At 44.3% G+C, this 19,301-nt stretch overlaps 1 protein-coding gene across 1 annotated transcript; it reads right to left on the bottom strand.

Moving 5' to 3' along the window:
- Positions 1 to 229: 229 nt before the first annotated feature.
- On the bottom strand, positions 230 to 17,481 carry LOC119234670 (immunoglobulin lambda-like polypeptide 5). Its single transcript, XM_037497699.1, has 3 exons — positions 17,285 to 17,481; positions 2,032 to 2,150; positions 230 to 556 (listed from the first exon to the last, which is right to left on the bottom strand). The coding sequence occupies exons 1-3, from the start codon at positions 17,479 to 17,481 to the stop codon at positions 231 to 233; spliced, it is 642 nt and encodes a 213-aa protein (XP_037353596.1). The 3' UTR covers position 230.
- Between the last annotated feature and the right edge of the window lie 1,820 nt (positions 17,482 to 19,301).

A 19,301-nucleotide genomic window follows, 5' to 3' on the forward strand; every position in this document is an offset into this window, starting at 1 on the left:
CACCCACCTGAAGAATCTTGGAGAGATTGGAACTTAAATATGAGCAAAAGAAAAAAAAAAAAAGACTAGAGCAGAGACCCTGATTTCTTAACAACAGTGAAAATATTTTATTGAGAGTTAATAAACCCTCAATAGTACAGGGAGCAGAATGGTGTTGACTGGGGTGGGAGGGGAGTCCTCCTGGGGCTCCTGCAACTTTGGGCCCCCATGGGCAGGTGAGGCTCAGGGAACTAAGGATAAGGACATTGTGCAGGGACCAGTGTCTTTTCCACAGTGCTCCCGTCGTGTGTGACCTGGCAGCTGAACTGGCTGTGAGATTTCCACTTGCTGGGTGACAGGCTCAGGTAGCTGCTGGCAACATACTTGTGGTCGCTCTGCTGGGAGGGCTGGGTGGTCTCCACACCCTGGGTGATGGTGGTACCATCTGCCTTCCAGGTGACCGTTAAGTGACCGGGGTAGAAATCACTGATCAGACACACCAATGTGGCCTTGTTGACTCGGAGCTCTTCAGAGGAGGGTGGGAACAGGGTGACCAAGGGTTCGGAGTGAGGCTGGCCTATGTGGATAGAGGAGGTGATGTAACATGCAGGGGGAGAGTCCAGAGTGTTGGGGCAGCCTCCCTCCCTGTAGCATCCATGGTTGTTCTGCCTTATCCTCTTTCTACTCCAACCCCTAGAGAGCAGACAGCCCCCACCTCTCTCAGGTGACCTTGTAAAGTGCCTTCCCTGGGAAACCTCAGAGTCCCCATGGGTAACCACGACTCTGAAGTCTGAGTTTGGATTTGACCCTAATCTCCCAAGCCCTCTGCCCCAGCCATCAGGCCCCCATCTCACTTCATTTTTGGTGCCTCAGGGGCTTCCTCTATGAACCAGGATCCCTCACCCAGTCTGCCATGACCATCCTGATGGTGTGTGGGGAGGTCCTGAGCCTGAGCGCCACACAACAGTGGGGTCTGGAGCTGCCTCCCCGCCCCCACCCTGGGGCACCTGGCTTTGCCCCTGCATAGCTTCAGCTCTCCTGAGAGAGGGGATAAAGCCCAGGGACACCTGGAAGACTCTGCCTATCTCCCCCACCCCTACCACCCTGACTATAGGGCCTTTTGCCTTGGATATGGTCTTGGGGCTGATTCCTGCAGTGACACCCCCACTGGCCAACCCAGTACCTCTGCTCACTCCTGATTTTTCCTGGCAGTCATGTAGCTCTGAGCCCGCCACCCCCTTCACACCCCTCTTTGTCATCTTCTGAGTCTAACACAACCTTTGAGGAAGGCAGGAGGCCGACCATTGTACAGGTGAGATACCTGGACCCCAGAGCTTCAGGGGCAGATGAGTTTCTGTCCCATGGGACTTGCTCTTTGCTCCTTCCTGACCACTGTCCTGGGAGGGCTGGGTTTCTGGTCATCTCATCCCATCTCACCCATGTCACTGATTCTTGTGTCTTCACAGACCAGCAGAGACCATGAGAGCTCCAGCTTAGTGCAAAGCACACTCCGTCTTTTCTCTCACCACCTGGGCTGCCCTCTCTATCCCCAAGTCACAGCTGCAGTCCTGTTCTCAGCCTCATGGCTGGGCATTCGGTCCATGTCCCCAGGAGAGGAGGTTTGAGGATTGTTCCCAAGATCACTCCAGTGCCCCCTGTCTGAACAGGACTCTGACCTCTGTGTGGACATCAGCTCTAGAAGAGGGGGAGGAACTCCCTCCACCCCCAACACACACACACACACACACAAACACACACACACACACACACACACACACACACACACTGTTACTAGTCAAACCCCTAGTACAGGCCCTGTGACCTGACTGTGTCTGACTGTGGGACACTGAAGGCGGCTTCTCCTGCTGTTGGCATCATTCCTGCTGGCTACCCCAAGACCATCCTGCCTTCCCAGGCCCCAGGGAGAAAGGTAGTAGGTTGGTCAATAAGACTGGGAGGGCAGGAAGGAACCAGTCCCCAGAGAGAGAAGAGTGACTTTCCCACAACAGCAGAGGGGCAAGGCACGATGAGAAGGTGGTGAGAATCACTTACCTAGGATGGTGAGCTGGGTCCCCTTGCTGAAGACAAACCATGATGACTGGGGTTCAGACCAAAACCCACTGGGCCAGCACCTCGGACCTGTTCCCTGGGGGCCAAGCCAGAGCAGGAACCTGCATGGTATAATGGGCACAGAGCTGCAGCAGGCTGGGGTAAAGTTTAGGGTACAGTTCCCCAGAGGGTAGGGCAACCCTAGCTGGGCCCATGTCCGAGACATGTCCCTGTGCCCAGTCCCCTGTCTGAGGCAGGGACTACCCATGCCTTGGGGTCACTCAGTGCTGTCCCTCTCTCCAAGGCTGTCTTGGACATTACCCAAACCTCTGTGCTGACAGGGAACTCTGTACACAGTAGGTGACTGGCAAATCCTTGAGGGCCTCAAGCTCTCATGTGATGTGGCAGAGGGAATACTGAGCAGGCTCAGACTGATCTGATTTTTCATGATTGTTATTTTAAGACCTCTGGGTTTTTCTTTCCCACAATTTTCCATGATCTAGCCAGGCAGATTTCCTCCCTAAGCCCACAGACAGCCCCTCCTCCTGTGTCTCTACCCTTTGAGATACAACTTAGACCCATCTCTTTCATCAAGTCTTTTCCAATTTCTCAGACCATTGTTTTTCTCTTCATCTGTCCATCCATCTATCGATCCATCCAACAATGGCTTCCAAGCACCCACCTACCAGACACTGTTTCATGAGCTGAGACATGGAGAAGGTCCCCCACTCTCCCTGGAAGCTCAGGTCAAGGCCAACAAGGCCCTATTCCTGACCAAATCTGAGGTCCCTTCCCAGTTCCTACTGTCCCTTATGTCTATGTAGGATGCAACTTGCAAGTGGCCCCTCTTTTTAGTGACTTTCTTTTCCTTGTTATCAAGACCCTTTCACTCTCTTCCGCCCCTGGCTTCCCTTTCTCCCCAGCCCATGAATGACTGCTAATCCACAGAACACCACCCTTGGCCCTCCTTTGCCATTGTTCCATATTGCAGATTCCTCCTACTGTCCATATTTTGTGAAGTTGAGACTCTACACATGCACTAAACCCTCTACTCACCTCTTCCTACATTGCTTATTGACCATCTCCAGATGGATATTCAATAGAAACCTCAAATTTGAGGGCCTCCCAGATGGCACAAGAGGTTAAGACACAACCTATGAAGCTGTCTGCAGCCACTGCAGCACGAATTCAATCCCCAGCCAGCCAGGGAGCTACCCACATGGTGCAGCAGATCTCTCCTGTCTCACCCGCTGCTCCCCTCAGCAGTGTATTTCGTCAGTCTGCCTGTTCTGTTCCCCACTCTGTCTCTGGTGAATCCTCTCACTCCTACACCTCTGGCCTATACCCCAGTTCTTATATGCATAAATAAATAAATCTTTAAAAAAAAAAGAAATCTAAAATTTGTCATGCCAAAAAGAGACTGATCACCTTTCCCCAACTCAGCTCTTTTACTGTCTTGATCTTGTCACACATGACCATGAGTGCTTGCACCTTCCCCAGGTAAGAAACTCAGGTCCTCAAATTCTGCATCAAAATATTCCTTTTTAAATTTAAAATAATTTAGATACAACAGACTCATTCTCTGAGGTCCCCAGAGCACAAAAAGTTCTACACTTTGCCTTTGCTCATTTTAACTCCCAACTCAAACAAGGATGCAGCACTGAGTTGGCCTTATTGTATGCAAGCACTCTACCAGATGGTTGATCAATGAGTTTCTACTTTTGAAGCTGGTCCAGTCAGCTGTGGTTGAATTTGTGATACAATATAAGGATTTTTTTGCTTTAATTTTTAAATTATTTTAAAGTTATAAGAATATCACATACATAACTCAACTAAGCCATACAGAAGTACATTATGCAAGTATAATTATCTCTCCATCTCTATCTTGCTACATAGTAACATTTCCTTTTCTTTCCTTGTGGTAAAACAAGCATAAAAAGTACCACTTTAACTCATTCTATGAGGTTAACATAACTTTAATACCAAAATCAAAGCCATCATAAGAAAACCACAGATCTCATGAACATAGATACAGGAGGGGGGCGGAGCAACATGGCGGTGAGGAGACGCTGCGAGTAAGATCTCCCATTAAAAAAAAGAATAGGGAGGAAAAGCGGCAGGTCCCAGTGAGAACTGGGACACGGAAGATAAACAGGTGACGCCAGCGAACTGCCCGAAGAAGAAACTGGCCATAAAAGAGGACTAGAAGGGAGGGAAGCGCAGAACCCTGCTCCCCTCCCCCGCCCACAGAGGCGGCACTCTCCGACCGGCAGAGAGGAGGAAACAACAAACCAAAACGACCCACAAGAACAAACGACGCAGCAAGCGGGACTGTGAGTGGAAAGGAACTATTGCAGCCACCACACCCCGTGAACGGGAGCTGAGGCGAACCCTGCAGGATCCACCGCGGCGGTGAGCGAACGGCTCCGGGCGCCATTAGAGAAGAACAAAGACCCCGGGAGACGCGCACACAGCCCGGGCTGCCGGTAAGCCTGCGCGGAAACGCGGCGCTCTCGGCGCGCTTGAAAAGCAAGTGCAGACCGGGATCGCGGCTGCCCAGGTCCCCGCGCCTGCGACCTAGGCTTGCGGGGAGACGACCTAGGCTTGCGGGGAGACGCGCGGAGGTCCTCACTGAGGTGAAGGTCCCTCCCTGAGTGAGCAGGAACCAGGCGCCCAGGCACGGGAGCGGTGCAAAAGGCGCCATTCCCGCGCCACTGAACTGGGCTACAGCCCGCGTCCTGGAACTGAGGGCTTTGAACTGAGACCCGGGGCACGAAAATTCGGGGCGTGGTTTCTCCACGACGGTGGGGCACAAGGCAGACACAGCACCCCAAAGCTGTTGAGGTGTACCCTACCATTCCTGCTCTGTTCTCTGTCCCACGGGGTGGGGGGAGGCGAAAAACAGCCCCCCAAGGACAATAAGAGAGATCTCTGGCGCCACCTAGCGACCAGGAAAAAAAAAAGTCACTAACACCCTATAAAACAGGACATTTCTTAAGACTGCTTGAAAAGGGCAGGTTTCTGGAGGACCCAGTGGCCAGCCGGGAAGTTATTCCACGCCAGGCCCCTTCCGACCAGCAGTCTGAGCCCACAGAGGGAGCAGGCACCCACGTCCGGGGCAGACCGGGTGCGCAGAAGAGTGTGCCTGAAACCGGAGGCGCAGGGACTGCATCCCGCTTCGCCATTTGAGAACAGGGACATTTCTTCAGTAAAAACTGCCTAAATCCAGCAGAAAGCTCCCCCAGAAGACAGAGATGGCTCCTGGAAGAGCCAGAGGGGAGCGGAGAAGTTCACCCAAGATGTCAGTCAGTCCGAGCAACACAGTGTCCCAACGCATACGACAAATTAGAAAACAGACAGTAGGGAGTAGAAGAACCACACGCAACCTAAAAACTCCTCAGGAAAGAAGCACACCACAAAAAGAAAACCACTCCCCAGATTGCAACGACAGCAACTTGGAAGAACTTCTGAGCCTTCCAGAAAGAGAATTTAAAATTGCCATGATTAAAAAAGTGATAGATCAGAAGAAGGAAATTGAGTCCCTAAAGAGGGAAGTAAGAGAAATGCAGGAGATCAAAGAATTAATGGAGGAACTAAAGAACTCTGGGAAAAGCAATGAAAGCAGAATAGATGAAATGGAAGAACGAATAAGTAATCTTGAAGACACAGAAATAAAAAGAACCAAAACAGAAAGGAAAGAGAAGTACGAAGGAAAAAGAATGAAGAAAGACTTCGGGAACTATCTGACTCCATGAGAAAGGAAATATAAGAGTTATAGGAATTCCAGAAGGAGAGGAGAGAGATGTAGGAACAGAGAAAATATTCATGGATATAATTGAAGAGAACTTCCCAAATGAGAAGAAGGAGCTGAAAATTGATATACAAGAAGCAAGAAGAACACCAAACTTCCACGACGAAAGGAAAAACACAGCAAGACACATAATAGTAAAGCTCCCAAGAATCCAGGACAAGGAAAAAATAATGAAGCTGACAAGAGGGAAGAAACAGATAACATTCAAAGGAAAACCAATCAGGCTGACATCAGACTTCTCTGAAGAAACACTACGGGCAAGGAGAGAGTGGAGGGACATAGTCAACAGACTCCAAGAAAACAGATGCCAACCAAGAATACTCTATCCCGCAAAGCTCTCTTTCCTCCATGAAGAAAGAATATGGACCTTCCCAGACAAAGAGAAACTCCGGAATTTCATTGCGACTAAACCCCCACTCCAAAAAATACTACAAGGAATCCTAAAGCCAGAACCTCAGAGGGACGAATAACAACGAAAGAAGACCAAAAAAAAAAAAAAGTTATTAAAAGAATAAATAAATAAAATCAAAGGAAAGACAAACATAATGGCAAATACAGATGCTAACATATCAATATTAACTCTAAATGTAAATGGACTAAACTCTTCAATAAAAAGACACAGAGTTGCAGCCTGGATTAAGAAACAAAACCCAACCTTTTGCTGTCTCCAGGAAACACATTTAGCTACAAAAGATAAAAATAGGCTCAAAGTCAAAGGATGGAAAACAATCCTACAAGCAAATGGGCCAAAAAAGAAAGCAGGAACAGCTATACTTATATCAGATAAAACAGACTTCAAACTCAAAAAAATAAAAAGAGACCCCAATGGTCACTACATTATGATTAAGGGGACAATACTTCAAGAAGAAATAACACTCATTAACATATACTCACCAAACGAAAGAGCACCAAAATATATCAGACAACTGTTGTCCTCTCTGAAAACAGACATCAGAGAAAACACATATGTAGTGGGAGACTTCAACACACCACTATCAACAATGGATAGATCAACAAGACAAAAAATAAGTAAAGAAACTAAAGCTCTAAATAAGGACCTAGAGCATTTGGGCTTAACAGACATCTATAGAACACTAAACCCAAAAAAAACGGAGTACACATTTTTCTCAAGCGCACATGGATCATTCTCCAGGATCGATCACATACTGGGGCACAAGACAAACATCAACAGATACACCAAGATTGAAATCATACCAACCATCTTTTCTGACCACGAAGGCATCAAACTAGAAATAAATCATAAAAAGAAGGCAAGGAACTATCCTACCTCATGGAGATTAAAGCCACACTACTGGAAGACCACTGGACTAACGAGGAGATCAAAGAAGAAATTAAAAAATTCTTTGAATTGAATGACAAGGAGGACACCAATATCCTAAATGTATGGGATGCAGCAAAAGCAGTAATAAGAGGAAAATATATAGCAATAGAAGCTCACATCAAAAAACAAGAAAGAACTCAAAGAAACAACCTAATCTCGAAGCTCAAAGATCTAGAAAAAGAACAACAAAAAAAACCCCAGAACCAGTAGAAGAAAAGAAATAATAAAAACCAAAGCAGAAATAAATGAAATTGAAACTAAAAAAACAATCCAAAAGATCAATGAAACCAAGAGCTGGTTCTTTGAAAAAATAAATAAAATAGACAAACCCCTAGCCAGGCTCACAAAGGAAAAAAGGGGAGAAAGCACAAATACACAGAATCATAAATGAAAGAGGAGAAATCACAACGGACACAGCAGAAATCAAAAGAATAATCAGTAACTACTATGAACAGTTATATGGAAACAAGTTCAACAATCTAGAGGAGATGGACAAATTCCTACAACTCTACAATCACCCAAAGCTAGATAAAGAAGAAATAGAACACCTAAACAGACCAATTACAAGCAGCGAAATTGAAATGGTAATTAAAAACCTCCCCAAAAACAAAAGCCCAGGACCTGATGGATTTACAAATGAATTCTACCAAACATTCAGAGACGAATTAGTGCCTATCCTTCACAAACTCTTCCAAAAAATTGAGAAGGAAGGGACAATACCAAACACGTTCTATGAAGCCAATATTACACTAATACCAAAACCGAATAAGGACAACACAAAAAAGGAAAACTATAGGCCAATCTCCCTAATGAACACTGATGCAAAAATCCTCAATAAATTTTAGCTATCAGAATCCAACAATGTATCCATAAGATAATTCACCACGACCAAGTGGATTCATCCCAGGGGCACAAGGATGGTTTAACATCCGAAAATCAATCAACGTTATCCAACACATCAACAAAAAGAAATATAAAAACCATATGATAATATCAATAGATGCTGAGAAAGCTTTCGACAAAGTGCAACACCCATTCATGATAAAAGCCCTTGAAATTCTTGGGATACAAGGAACATACCTCAAATCATAAAGGCCATCTATGACAAGCCAACAGCCAGTATCATTCTCAATGGTGAAAAGCTGAAAGCAATTCCATTAAGATCTGGAACAAGACAAGGATGTCCACTCTCACCACTGCTTTTCAATATAATACTGGAAGTCCTAGCCAGAGCAATAAGACAAGAGAAAGACATCCAAGGAATCCAAATAGGAAAAGAAGAAGTCAAACTATCACTATTTGCAGATGATATGATAATATACATAGAGAACCCCAAAATCTCCACAGAAAAACTAATTCAACTCATCAATCAATTCAGTAAAGTGGCAGGATACAAAATCAACACGCAAAAGTCAGTAGCCTTCCTATACACAAACAATAAATCTGAAGAAGAAGAAATCAAAAAAACCACCCTTTTATCGAAACAAAAAAAAAATCAAATATTTGGGAATAAATCTAACAAAAGAGGTAAAGGACCTATACAAAGAAAACTATAAAACACTGTTAAAAGAAATAGAAGAAGACACAAAGAAATGGAAAGACATCCCCTGCTCATGGATTGGAAGAATAAACATTATTAAAATGGCCATCCTACCAAAAGCAATATACAGATTCAATGCTATTCCAATCAAAATCTCAATGGCATTCTTCAAAGAAATAGAACAATTATTGATGAAATTCATATGGAATCACCAAAAACCCCGAATAGCCAAAGCTCTACTGAAAAAAAAAGAAGGAAATGGAGGCATCACACTCCCAGACTTCAAACTATACTACAAAGCCATAATCATCAAAACTGCATGGTATTGGAACAAGAACAGACATACAGACCAATGGAATCGAATAGAAAGTCCAGAAATAAACCCACAGATTTATGGTCAACTAATCTTTGACAAAGGAGCAAAGACTATGCATTGGAGCAAAGAAAGTTTGTTCAATAAATGGTGCTGGGAAAACTGGGTCGCTACATGCAAAAGAATGAAGCTTGACCACTACCTCACACCATACACAAAAATCAACTCAAAATGGATTAAAGAACTAGACATAAGACCTGAAACCATAAAATACATAGAAGGAAATATAGGCGAAACACTACGGGATTTGCACATCAAAGACATCTTTACAGACACATCACCCAAAGCAGTGATAGTGAGAGAAAGATCAACAGCTGGGACTACATCAAATTAAAGAGCTTCTGCACAGCAAAAGAGACAATAACAAAAACAAAGAGAAACCCCACCAACTGGGAGAACATTTTTGCACCCAACACTAATGATAAAGGACTGATCACAAAAATCTGCAAAGAGCTGATGAGACTCAGCAACAACAAAGAATATAATCCAGTCAAAAAATGGGCAGAAGAGCTAAAAAGAAACTTCTCTGAAGAGGAAATGCAAATGGCCAACAGACATATGAAAAAATGTTCAACATCACTTGTAATCAGGGAAATGCAAATCAAACTACCATGAGATACCATCTCACACCAGTGAGAATGGCACATATTAAAAAAACTAGCAACAACAAATGTTGGCGAGGATGTGGAGAAAAAGGAACTCTTGTGCACTGTTGGTGGGAGTGCAAACTGGTCCAACCACTATGGAGAGCTGTGTGGAGATTTCTGGACCTACTAAACATAGAGCTTCCATATGATCCAGCAATTCCACTCCTAGGTATTTACCCAAAGGACACAGAAACATCAATTCCAAAGAGCACCTGCACTCCTATGTTTATAGCAGCACTGTTTACAATAGCTAAGCTTTGGAAACAACCCAAATGCCCAAAAATAGATGACTGGATCAAGAAGATGTGGTACATATATACCATGGAATATTACTCAGCATTCAAAAAAGATAAACACATGCAATTTGCAGCAACATGGATGGCACTGGAAGGGATCATGCTCAGCGAAATAAGCCAAAAAGAAAAAGAAAAATACCGGATGGTCTCACTCATAGCAGGAATCTAGAAAACTTAAATAAGGGACCAGGAAAATGAATATAAGAAAGTGAAAATCAAAATCAACAAAAAACTATGAACCAGAGACACTTTTTGGGGGTGTGGGGAACGGGAGGGGAAGGATTGGGGTCAGAATGGGGCGTTTGCAATTGTATGGGGGAATATAAAAAATAAAATTTAATATTTAAAAAAAAAAAAAAAAAAAAAAAAAAAAAACATAGATACAAAAATCCTCAACAAAATATTTGCAAATAGAATCTCACAAAGGTATTAAAAGAAGGATGTGCCACGGCTAAATGGTATTCATCCCAGGAATGCAGACTTGGTTCAACATTTTTTTTAAAAAAAATTCTTACATTGTTGTTCATTTTGTGCAATATTTGATTTCTCCCCTCAGGTATTATCCCCATAAATCTCCCATCACCACCTCACCCATGTGGGTCAACATTTTAAAGTCAATTAATGTAATCCATCAGAGCAACAAAGAAGAAAAATCACTTAATTGTATCAATAGATGCAGAAAAAGCATGGGCAAAAAACCAACACCCATTCATGATAAAAGCTCTCGGTGAACTAGAAATAGAGGCAAACTTCCTAAAGCATATCTACAAAAAATCAACAGCTGATGTCATACTTAATGGTGAGAAGTTTGAAGTTTTCCAGCTAAGGCCAGAAACAAGGTAAGGATGTTCTGTTTTGCCACTGTTTTTCAGTATTGTATTATAAGTCTAGCTAATATTATTAGAAAAGGAAATAAAAGATAGATTGGGAGGAAAGAAATAAAACTCCTTTTTAAGTATATGATGTGATCATCTGTGTAGGAAAACCCAAAAGAACAACAATAACATGCAAAATTCCTGGGACTTACAAACAATTATAGTAAGGTTGCAAGATATGAGGTTAATGCACAAGTCAAACAATTTTCTATATATAGTCATGGGCTACATAACAACCTTCAATCAATGACAGACTGCATATGTGACAATGGTCCTTATAGACAGCCTAGGAGTGTGGCAGGCTGTATCATCTATGTCTATGTAAGTACACTCTATGATTTTCACACACTGATGAATTTACCTGATGATGCATTTCTCAGAAAGCGTGTCCCTATCATTAAGCAACACATGCCTAATACTGGCAATGCAAAAATACAATCTGAAATTAAGAACACAATACCACTTACATTATTAAACCTCTCAAATGAACATTTTAGGTATAAATCTAATATGTTCAAGAACTACATGAGGAACACTACAAAATTATGATGAAAAAAGTCAAAGAACTAAATAAATGGAGAGAAATTCCATGTTCAAACATAAAAGTCTCAATATTGTCAAGATGTCAATTCTTCCCAACTTGATCTGTAGATTCAATGCAATCCCAGTTAAAATCCCAGCAAGTTATTTTGTGGCTATTGGCAAAATGATCCTAAAGTTTATATGGAGGGGCAAATGACCAGAATAGATAATACATATTGAAGGAGAAAAACAAAGATGGAGGACTCACATTATGAGACTTCAAGACTTATGATAGAGCCACAATAATCAAAACAGTATGATATTGGCAGAAAAATAGACATATTGACCAAGGGAATAAAATAGAAAGTCCACAAATAAACCCATTTGATGTGGGAAAGGACAGTCTTTCAACAAATGGCCCTGGAAAGACTAGATATCCACATCAAAAGAATGAAATTGGGCCCTTTTCTAACACCATATGCAAAAAATTAACTGAAAATAGCCCTAAAATAATAAAATTCTTAAAAGAAAACATAAAGACAAAAGCTTCATGACAGTGGCTTGGCAATCACTCCTTGACTGTGACACCAAAGACACAGACAACAAAAGAAAAACTGGACAAATGGAAGTTCATGACAATTAAATAATTGTATGCATCAAAAGACACTAGCCACAGAGTAAAAAGACAACCCACAGAATGGGGAAAAATGTTTGCAAATCACATATCTGATAACGGGTTAATATCTAGACTAAACAATCCAACTAAAAACAATTAAAAATGGGAAAAGAACTCAAATAGACATTTCTCCCACAAAGATACACAAAAATACAGCCAGCACATGAAAAGATGTTCAACACTGTCAGGCATTAGAGGGAAATGCAAATCAAAACCACAAAATCAAAATCACAGCCAGTAGGATTGCTATAATAATTTAAGAAAAGAAAATACTAAGTGTTGGTGAGAATGTGAAGTTTTGTGCATTGCTTGTAGGATAGTAAAATGCCACAATCACTGTAGAAAAACAGTTAGGTGGTTCCTAAAAAGTTAAACTTAGAGTTACCATATGTTCCACAATGCACTGTAGGCATATACCCAAAGTAAACGCTAAAAAGGTATCGAGGGCCTCCCCGGTGGCGCAGCGGTTGAGCGCTGGGTTGCGAAGCTGCCCGCGGCCTCTGCGGCGCCGGTTCGATCCCCGGCTGCTTCCCGGCCACCGGAGGAGGGTCCCGCATGGCGCGCAGACCTCTCCTGCCGCCCGCTGCTCCCCTCAGCAGTGTACTTCGGTCCTTCTGCCTGCTCTGCTCCCCGCTCTGCCTCTGGTGAATTCTCTCACCCTCCCGTGCTTCTGACTGTACCCAGTGCATGAAGAAAGAAAGAGAGAAAGAGAGAGAGAGAGAAAGAAAGAAAGAAAGAAAACATGCCTCTATAAAAAAAAAATAATGAAGAAGCAAAACATGGTATATCCATACAATGCAATATTCTTTAGCCTTAAAAAGAAAAACACATCTGGATGAACCTTGAAAACATGCTCAGTAAAATAAGTCAGACACAGAAGACCATACACTGCATGATTCCATTGATATGAAATGTCCAGAATAGGGAAATCCAGGAAGACAGAGACTTGATTAGTGGTTGCCAGGGGCTGGGAAAGGGAACAATGGAAGGTGACTGCATATGTGTTTCCTTTTGGGGTGATTAACATATTCTGGAACGTGATAGAGGGTATGGTTACACTGCATTGTACCACTGAAATGGTTTAAAATGGTGAACTTCATGTTAAAAGAGTTTTACCTCTTTCTAAAAAACCATTAATATTAAGTGCGAGTGAGGATGTAGAGCAATGGACGTTCTTACACATTGCTTGTGGGAAAATGAAAAGGTATGATCTCTTTGGAAAGTTGTGGAGTAGCTTCTTATAAACATACACTTAACCTATTATCAAACAAATCCTATACCTAGGTTTTTATCCAAGTAGAATGAAAACCCATGTTCAAACAAAAACTTATATGCAGATATACCAGCTTTATTCAGCATTGCTCCAAATGGAAACACCCCAAACCCCTCACTGGTGAATGGCTAAATAAACTGTGATACATTCATTAGTGGAATCCCATTCTGCAATGGACAGGAGCAAGCTATTTATAAATGGAACAACTGGGATGAATCACAAAGGTGTTATATTGAACTAAAGAAGCCAGACTCAAAAGGTTCTGTACTTGGAATATTATTCAACTATAAAAAAGAACAACCAGTGGTACAGTCTGGATGAACACTCACAAAATTATGCTTACTGAAAAAAGCCAGTCCCTAAAGGTTAACCACTATGATTCCATTTATAGAGCAATCTTGTAATGACACAATTAGAATAGAGGCCAAATTAGTTGCCAGGGGAAGAGATTGAGAAGGAGGGTGTAGGTGTTTCTGTAAAGGGCAACATGAAGGATCTTCCTGGAAAGAGAATTGTTTTGTACCTTGACAATGTCAAGGTCAATATCCTGGTTGTGATATTTTCCTGTAATTTTACAAAATATTTCCAGTGGGGGAAACCTGTTAAAAATTGCATAGGATTCCTCTCTGTATATTTAATTCTTTTTAAATTTATTTATTTATGCACACAAGAACTGGGGTACAGGCCAGAGGTGTGGTGGGTGAGATGATTCACCAGAGACAGAACGGGGAACAGAACAGGCAGATCTAGTGAAACACACTGCTGAGGGGAGCAGTGGGCAAGACAGGAGAGGTCTGCCGCACCATGTGGGTTAGGTCCCTGGCTGGGGATGGAACTCAGGCTGTAGAGGTGATAGCACTGACACTTAACCTCTAGACCATCAAGGAGGCCAACAGGAACTCTCTATACTTTTTACTATCACCTGTGAATCTACAAATATCTCAAAATAAAAGTTTTATTTTACAAAAAAGATTACATTTATACAACATTCCAGGAAAGGTAAAGCTATAGGGTGAGAGAGAACAGGGGTTGCCAAGGCTGGGACAGAAAAAGGGTTTGACTGTAAAGGAGCACAAGGAAATTTTGTGAGGTGTGGAAATGTTTTGTATCTTGAATATGGCAGAAATTACACATAGCAGTTGAATGACTTCATTAACATTTATACAACTGCTATATCAAAAGAGTGAATTTTACTCTATGTAAATTAGAATGAAATAGATACAGGGAAAAACTGATAGCATGACATTTACAGCCTGTTTTAAAAAGTACATCATTACAGTTACCCAAAAAATCATATTGGATGATGGATGAACCATAGTAATTTTCCCTCCCTTGGACATTGAGGTGGTTTCCACTTTTTCCTCATGAACACACCTATACTATAGCAGACGCTCTAATCACTTCCTCAAGACACATTTCCAAAAGTGGAGTTGCTTGATTAGAGTGAACACACATCTTTCTGAATCTTGATACATGGTGTTATTTATTTCAAAATTTCAGTCTCTCACTGACTGTTTAAGAGAGGGTCCATTCCTCCCTGGTCAACCATCTGGTTGCCAATTTCATGGATCTCCATAACCGATCACTGCCTGGACAAACTCTCTGCTGCTTTAATGGGGCCTCACACAAGCCTACCATCTGGAACCATTTTTCCCAAGACACAAATCCACCTCTGAGAATCCTCTACTTAAATCCCTTAAGGACTCTTTCTGGAGCCCAGGACAAAATTCGTTTAAGACCCTGCATCATCTCCTCCACCCACCCTGGCCCCCCACCAGCCACTTCCTCACCCCCCCCCACCAGCTGCATGCTTCCAGAGCTATGCCTGCGCAACTCACTCTCCTCTCAGCCCTAGCTGCTTCCTTTCCTTAGCACTTGCTAGAGCTTCTTCAAGAAGCTAGTTTGAAGACTAAGACTAGTTTGGGCATTTCTCCTCTTTCCCATATCACTGGCCCTAAAATGGTCCACAGGTCCATCCCACAACCAGACAATACCTCCTTGGTTCAGACCCTCCCCCTCTGGCCCTCCTGCTGGCAGTGGTCCTTCAGTGAGTGGAAGTCCTTAGGGGACAAGGACTTGCAGCTCACCCTTCTCTTGGACCATTTTATTAAACTACAGGACACCTGACGTAATCAGTGTTCTCTTAACTCACTGACGTAATCAGTGTTCTCTTATCCAAAAGCCAGGCAGGATGTGGGGAGGTGAGATATGTGGGGGATAGGGTATAGGGTGGGGAATGGGGCATTCTGACTCCTCTCTTTCTTCCTCTCACTGCCTGAATCTGTCCACATCTGTCCACTCTACCTGGGATATTGCCACGCCCTCCTGGAGATCTCTTTAATTCTAGATTCCTGCTCTCCCACCCACCCAAGTCTGATTACGTCAGTTTCCTTGCAAAGGTCCCTCTGATAAATTGTTCTCCAGGGATGGGTCTTCCAGGTCTGGTCCTGGCCACCTCTTCAGCCTCTTCTCAGACCACCTTGGCCCCAGGACCCACTAGCTCCAGCCCTCCAGCTTCAGTGGGCCCCCAGTAGCTTCTGAGTGTTCCACAACTGTACTGCCTTGCCCAGGTGAATCCTTTTACCTTCTTCCCAGGGCTCCCCTGCCCCTCCCTGTAGGTGCCTGTTCTGCAGACATCATGCTGTGTGTGGATAGCAATTCCCCCAGCCCCTATCCTGGTGGACCTTGAATTGGGGCCTTGTCTGATTTGATGAGGGCTCCATCTCTCGGTGCACTTTCCTGGGGCTGACCTTGCTGAGCAGTCCCTGCTGTACACTGAAGTGCCAGGCCTAGCCCAACACCAAAATGTGCTGACCCACCCTGTGGCTGGACTGCTGGAGAGCAGAGGATGGACTCATCCAGTTCAGCTTGACATCATGGTGACTCCAGCATCCCTCAGGGGGGCGGGCATCAGGCTGCAAGGCCCTCATCCATTTTGAGCCTCTCAATTTGTAGAGAGGAAACTAAGGCCCAGAGAGACAGACTTGCTAGCCCAATCAGCTTAGGGGGGGATGGGGACAGTTGGAGGCTATTAAGTTTGGACACAGGAGTTTGGACTGGCTGTGTGACCTTGGGCCAGTCACTTCACCTCTTTGGGCTTCTATCCCTATCTGTAAAATCAGAATGACAGTAGGACTGCCTTGTGGGACCACTGAAAGAGGTTCTGCCCTTAAAATGATTCATGCCTAAAATTAAAGCTTTATCATAAATGGACCTGGATACCTAGTGTTTTATCTTGGGACTTCCAACCACACAGAGAAGGTGGCTGGGGTCACACTGCCAAGTAGGGTGGACTGTGCCATCCCCCCATATCCTAGCCTGGACCTGTCCTATGGAGGCACCTGCACTGTTGGTGGGCTGGGGTTTTGGGGGCCCAGTCCCAGGAGGCAGGCCCGGCTAAGGGTCCTTGACTGAAGTTTCTGGTGAGCCGGTGCCACTAGGGAAGTCCCCTGGCAGCTTCAGCTGGCTTATGTGCTGGTCACCAGGAAGCGGCTCTGTCCAGCACAGGAAGGGTGAGGGTAGTTATCAGCTAAGAGAAGGAAGTCTGGGCATCTTGGGACCACAGAAGCTACCACCCCCACTGACATCCTGTCCCTGCTGACCCGTTTCTATCCTACCTAGAAGACCAAGGTGAGGCAAGTGAAGCACTAGCCTTGAGAGCAAAATTTAAGGGGTGCCAAAATAGTACAGCAATTAAAATAAATGATATTTTATGCAATATTAAAAAATAAAAATGAATGTAAACAAATTCACACTGGACAAAATGTCCACATTTTAAATAAAGCCAGTGTCTTCCCAGGCCTCTCCTCTCCTTCCCCCCTCTTTGCCACTCTCTGTCCTTTACTCCCAGTTTGGGCTGCAGAAGCCCTCTGACTCCCCTAGGTCTCACTCAGCCCCTTACCTGTCCCACAGACTCCAAGGAGTGCTTCCTTCAGGGTTTCTGGGACCCAGGGCCCTGGTCCTTGGTGCTGTTGTTGAGGGCTCTAGGCCATGGGCACCCACAGCCAGACCCAGCAGCAGCAGGGGCCAGCACTGTCTGGGGCCAGGTTTCTGCCCCCGGGGGACCGCGCTGCCCACCTGGCCTGTCCTAGACTTCATCTGCCCTCGGGGTCAAAAGACCTGCTGGTGTGGGCTCCCTGGAGGAACTCCTAGTCCCTCTTGCTGGAAGTGGCTGTCCCAGTGCACCCCTGTCCTTGTGGCCCCGTTCTCTGGATGGGCCTTCTCCAGTCCTTGCCCCCAGCACCCGGCCCCCTCTAGGGTCCGTGACTGTTACCCCTGGAGGGCAAGGGATCTCTCCCAGGGAGGCATCTGCCAACAGCCCTGCTGTGGTCAGGATCCAGGGTTCAACTGCCTTTCACCGCAGCCAGCTGCTGGCCAGCCCCTGGGACCTTGGGCGGGCACACCTGCTCCTGTCCTTTCCCCCTGAGGCACCCTGGTCTGTGGGGCATCTCCCTAGGGTCTGGAGGGGCCATGGAGAGCAGCCGAGTGCCCTCGGAAGAAAAGCCACCTGCATTCAGCTGCTGGGGCTGGTGCTGGGACTGGCCCTGGGGTCGAGGTGGTGACGGAGAAGGAAACAGCTGTAGGTGTAGAGGAAGCCTGTGTTTGAGTCCAAGAATCATGATCTAATTATAAAAATGGTGCTTAATGCACCAAGCTCAGCTACTCCCTCCTCCCCTTCCTTCCTCACCCTACTCTACCCCCACCATCATAGGTTTCATCCAGAGAGGTCAGTAACTTTATTTGTAATTGCTAAATAGCTTTTATTTCTCATTTATTTTTCTTCCATTGTTATTCATTTCTGTGCAATAAATGAATAAATCTCCTACAACCACATCACCTGTGAACCATCATCATAGGACCTTGTGCTCTTCTCTTCCCTGCTTTTTTTTAATTTTTAAAAAAATTTTTTTAAGAAGTGGGGTACAGGCCAGAGTTGCGGGGGAGGGGGATGAGAAGCTTCACCAGAGAGAGCAGGGAGCAAAACAAGCAGATGTACTGAAATACACTGCTGAGGGGAGCAGCGGGCTGCCGCGCCACGTGGGTTGTTCCCCAGCACCACCGGGGAGGCCCCCTCTTCCCTCTTTTGACTCCTCTTCCCCACCCTCCCCTGCTATATGACTTATATCTACAGTTTGCCTGCAGGTTTTGTCTTTTTTAATATTTATTTATTTATTTATTTATTTTGACCCTTTGTTCAATTTCCCTATAGCGCTCCTATGAGTGACACCATCCAATATTTTTCTTTTTTCTTCTGACTTACTTCACCGAGCATTATCCCTGCTAGCTCCATCCATGTTGCTGTGAATGGCATGAGTTATCTTTTTTGATTGCTAAACAGTATTCCATGGCATATATATACCACATCTTCTTGATCCAGTCATCTGTTTGGGGGTACTTAGGTTGTTTCCATAGCTTATCTATTGAGAATAGAGCTGCAATAAACATAGGAATGCAGATTTCCTTTTGAATTAATGTTTTTGTGTCCTCTGGGTAGATTTTCAGGAGTGATTCATAAGGTAGATCCATTTTTAGTAATTTGAGACACTGCCACACAGCTTTCCTTAGTGGTTGGATCAGTTTGCATTCCCACCAGCAGTGTAAGAGGGATCCCTTTTATCTGCATCTTTGCCAACATTTGTTGTTGCCAGTTTTTAAAATACGGGCCATTCACACTGGTGTAAGATGGCATCTCCTTATGGTTTTGATTTGCATTTTCCTGGTTATAAGTGATGTTGAGCATTTTTTCATGTATGTGTTGGCCATTTGCATTTCTTCTTTGGAAAAGTGTCTTTTTAATTCTTTTGCCCATTTTTTGACTGGGCTAATTACTTCAGTTTTGTTGAGTTGTGTAAGCTCTTTGTAGATCTTTAATACTAGCCCCTTATCGGTTGTATGGAGTGCAAATATTTTCTCCCGAT

This window comes from Talpa occidentalis, unplaced genomic scaffold (assembly GCF_014898055.3).
Source record: "Talpa occidentalis isolate TD23 unplaced genomic scaffold, MPIMG_talOcc4v2.1 talOcc4.8, whole genome shotgun sequence".
Classification (NCBI taxonomy): Eukaryota; Metazoa; Chordata; class Mammalia; order Eulipotyphla; family Talpidae; genus Talpa; species Talpa occidentalis.

Bases quoted from the DNA above. Each gene is read 5' to 3' on its own strand.
- LOC119234670 (XM_037497699.1), bottom strand. From the start codon at position 17,481: ATGAAGTCTAGGACAGGCCAGGTGGGCAGCGCGGTCCCCCGGGGGCAG. The intron at 2,151-17,284 runs GTAAGGGGCTGA...TATACCATGCAG, and splicing joins CCTTGGAGTCTGTGGGACAG to GTTCCTGCTCTGGCTTGGCC. The intron at 557-2,031 runs GTAAGTGATTCT...CTATCCACATAG, and splicing joins GACCCAGCTCACCATCCTAG to GCCAGCCTCACTCCGAACCC.